This window comes from Propithecus coquereli, unplaced genomic scaffold (assembly GCF_000956105.1).
Source record: "Propithecus coquereli isolate 6110/MARCELLA unplaced genomic scaffold, Pcoq_1.0 Scaffold61, whole genome shotgun sequence".
Lineage (NCBI taxonomy): Eukaryota > Metazoa > Chordata > Mammalia > Primates > Indriidae > Propithecus > Propithecus coquereli.
Window position 1 is genome coordinate 4,051,066 of NW_012152063.1, and position 2,844 is coordinate 4,053,909.

At 54.6% G+C, this 2,844-nt stretch overlaps 1 protein-coding gene across 1 annotated transcript; it reads right to left on the reverse strand.

Annotated features, from left to right (window-relative positions):
- Positions 1-411: 411 nt before the first annotated feature.
- TWIST1 (twist family bHLH transcription factor 1) lies at positions 412-2,601 on the reverse strand. The gene is made up of 2 exons (XM_012659422.1): positions 1,595-2,601; positions 412-1,057 (listed from the first exon to the last, which is right to left on the reverse strand). Exon 1 carries the CDS (start codon positions 2,234-2,236, stop codon positions 1,637-1,639), a length of 600 nt encoding a protein of 199 aa, XP_012514876.1. The 5' UTR covers positions 2,237-2,601; the 3' UTR covers positions 412-1,057; positions 1,595-1,636.
- Between the last annotated feature and the right edge of the window lie 243 nt (positions 2,602-2,844).

Here is a 2,844-nt window from a genome sequence, read left to right on the forward strand (position 1 = left end):
AGCTGTTATTTCAGAATCTTCACAAAGAGAGGAGAGCATGACAAAAATACATGGTAACAAGAGAAAATAGTGCAGCTTTCATAGTGCTTGTTTGCATTTAACTTTTTTACAGTCACCACCTCAAAATGCAAGAGAGGTGAATAGCAAATTTGTTAACTTTTGCTGTTTGGAGATTTGATTGGGAGACGAAGGAGAGATGTTACTAAACCCAGTGAACACCAAACTGGAATAATAATAAAGCTGTCTTTTTAAGTAACATGCTTGTGCCTGTCAGTAGCTGGTTTATTTGAGTTTTTCACTGCTTTGTTTATATTAGTGCCCCCTCCCTCCTGGGTGCCTCTAGAATTAAACAAGCAGGTATTTACCACCAACTTAATCCTGAGCTTTAAAAATATAGACCAAACTCTAAGGTTCTTTAAATTTTCAATCATATTTATTTATTGCAGAAAAATAATATACAAAGATATTTACAAAACAATCATAAAAATATGAATGCATTTAGACACCGGATCTATTTGCATTTTACCATGGGTCATCAATAAATAAATAGAATGTTGTTTTTTGTATTTTAAGTTTTTTCCCTCAGAGGAAGAGTGGAAAAAGGAATTAACTGACTGTGATTTTGCAAGCCAGTTGGATCCCAGTATTTTTATTTCTAAAGGTGTTCTTATAATTCCTCTGTTATCATTTTAAAATATAGTCCATAATGATGCCTTTCCTTTCAGTGGCTGATTGGCACGACCTCTTGAGAATGCATGCATTAAAAAATAAAAATAAAAACATTCTTCGTCAAAAAAAAAAAGAACACAAACAACTGTTCAGACTTCTATCAGAATGTAGAGGTGTGAGGATGGTGCCGATGCCCATCTGGGAATCACTGTCCACGGGCCTGTCTCGCTTTCTCTTTTAAAAGTGCGCCCCACGCCCTGTTTCTTTGAATTAGGGTTTTGCTCTTCTAATTTCCAAGAAAATCTTTGGCATATATTTTAATTTTTAGTTAATCCAGCTCCAGAGTCTCTAGACTGTCCATTTTCTCCTTCTCTGGAAACAATGACATCTGCAAAAACCCAGAGAGGGGGGGAAAGTTGGTTATTGTTTAGGTCTCTGTGGCTGTTTTCTAAGACTAGTGAGCACTGTTCTTATCACCACCACCGAGAAACTACGTTGAACAACCTGGAAGGATTTCAGCCCAAGGGCAAGAGGAAGTGGGTGGGCGGAAAGAAGGAGGAGGTGGAATTTGGAAACATTTGTTTTAAGGAGAAGAACAAAAATTTAAAGCCGAAAGAAAGGGAGACGCTGGCAAAGCCGGCCTTACCCGTGACTCGTCTTCCTCAGTCTTTCCCTCCTATCTGTCACGCACACTCACGCACACACACCCCCCTCACAAGGGCGCATCCCCCTGGAGACCTCTCTCACTAGCGGGGACCGACCTGCCTTCCAGGGACGCTAGGGGGATGAGGTAACGGTGCCAAGTTAGGTGGGAAGGCTGAGAGGCGAGAGGGAGAGAAAGGCGAGGCGGACAGGGAGCTGCGGCCTGGCGGTCGGTCGGTCTGCCACCTGATCGGCGAAGCGGCGCAGAGGCGCCCGTCCTTACCTAGGTCTCCGGCCCTGCCGAGGGGGTGGGGAGCTCCGCCTGCTAGTGGGACGCAGACATGGACCAGGCCCCCTCCATCCTCCAGACCGAGAAGGCATAGCTGAGCCGCTCGTGAGCCACATAGCTGCAGCTTGCCATCTTGGAGTCCAGCTCGTCGCTCTGGAGGACCTGGTAGAGGAAGTCGATGTACCTGGCCGCCAGCTTGAGGGTCTGAATCTTGCTCAGCTTGTCCGAGGGCAGCGTGGGGATTATCTTCCGCAGCGCGGCGAACGCTTCGTTCAGCGACTGCGTGCGCTGGCGCTCCCGCACGTTGGCCATGACCCGCTGCGTCTGCAGCTCCTCGTACGACTGCGGGCTCCCGCCGCCGCTACTGCTGCCGCCGCCGCCCGCGCCGCCGCCGCAGCCCGCAGACTTCTTGCCGCGCTTGCCCTGCGCCGGGCTGCCCGGCTCGTCGCCGCCTCCGACGCCCCCGCCCGCGGCCCCGCCGGGCCCCGCGCCGCCGCCCGCGCTGCGCCGGCTGCTGCGCCGCTTGCGCCCCCCGCGCTTGCCGCTCGGCGGCTGCTGCCGGTCTGGCTCTTCTTCGCTGTTGCTCAGGCTGTCGTCGGCCGGCGAGACTGGCGAGCTGGACACGTCCTGCATCATCTCTCGAGCGGCAACGCGAGGCCTCGCGGGCCCGGGGCAGAGCGGCGGCCCGGGGAAGAGGAGGAGAGCGGGGCGCCTCAGCCCGCCAGCTTCCCCCGCGCGCGGCGCCGGCCCGGGCGGTGCGGCCCGCCGAGGAGGGAGCAGGAGGAGGGACGGGGAGGACCTCCGCGGGGAGGGAGCGCGGGGGAGGCGGGGAGGGAGGCGGGAGGGGGAGGGGACGGTGTGGATGGCCCCGAGGTCCAAAAAGAAGGCGCCCAACGGCCGCACGCACACCCCGCTTGGCCTCCTGGAAACGGTACTGGTGCTGGAGAGCCCGCGAGGTGTTGCTGGGAGTTGGGCGAAAGCTGCAGATTTGGAGGCTCTTATACCTCCGGGCAGGCGGAAAGTTTGGGGGCAGCAGTGTCATTGGCCTGACGTGGGGAGGAGGGACTTTTCGAAGTTTTATAGGAAAGTTTCCGCTTTCCAGCCCCCCTCCTCCGTCCCCACCTCCCTTCCTCGGGGTCTAACAATTCGTTCTCCCAAACCATTCAAAAACGACCTGGCTCGGGCGGCCGGCCCCTCCGCCCGCCTCCTTGCTGCCCTCCCCCTTCCCTCTCCGTCGCCTTCCT

What these genes read in the sequence shown, in the direction of transcription:
- TWIST1 (XM_012659422.1), bottom strand. Translation starts at nt 2,236, where the DNA reads ATGATGCAGGACGTGTCCAGCTCGCCAGTCTCGCCGGCCGACGACAGC.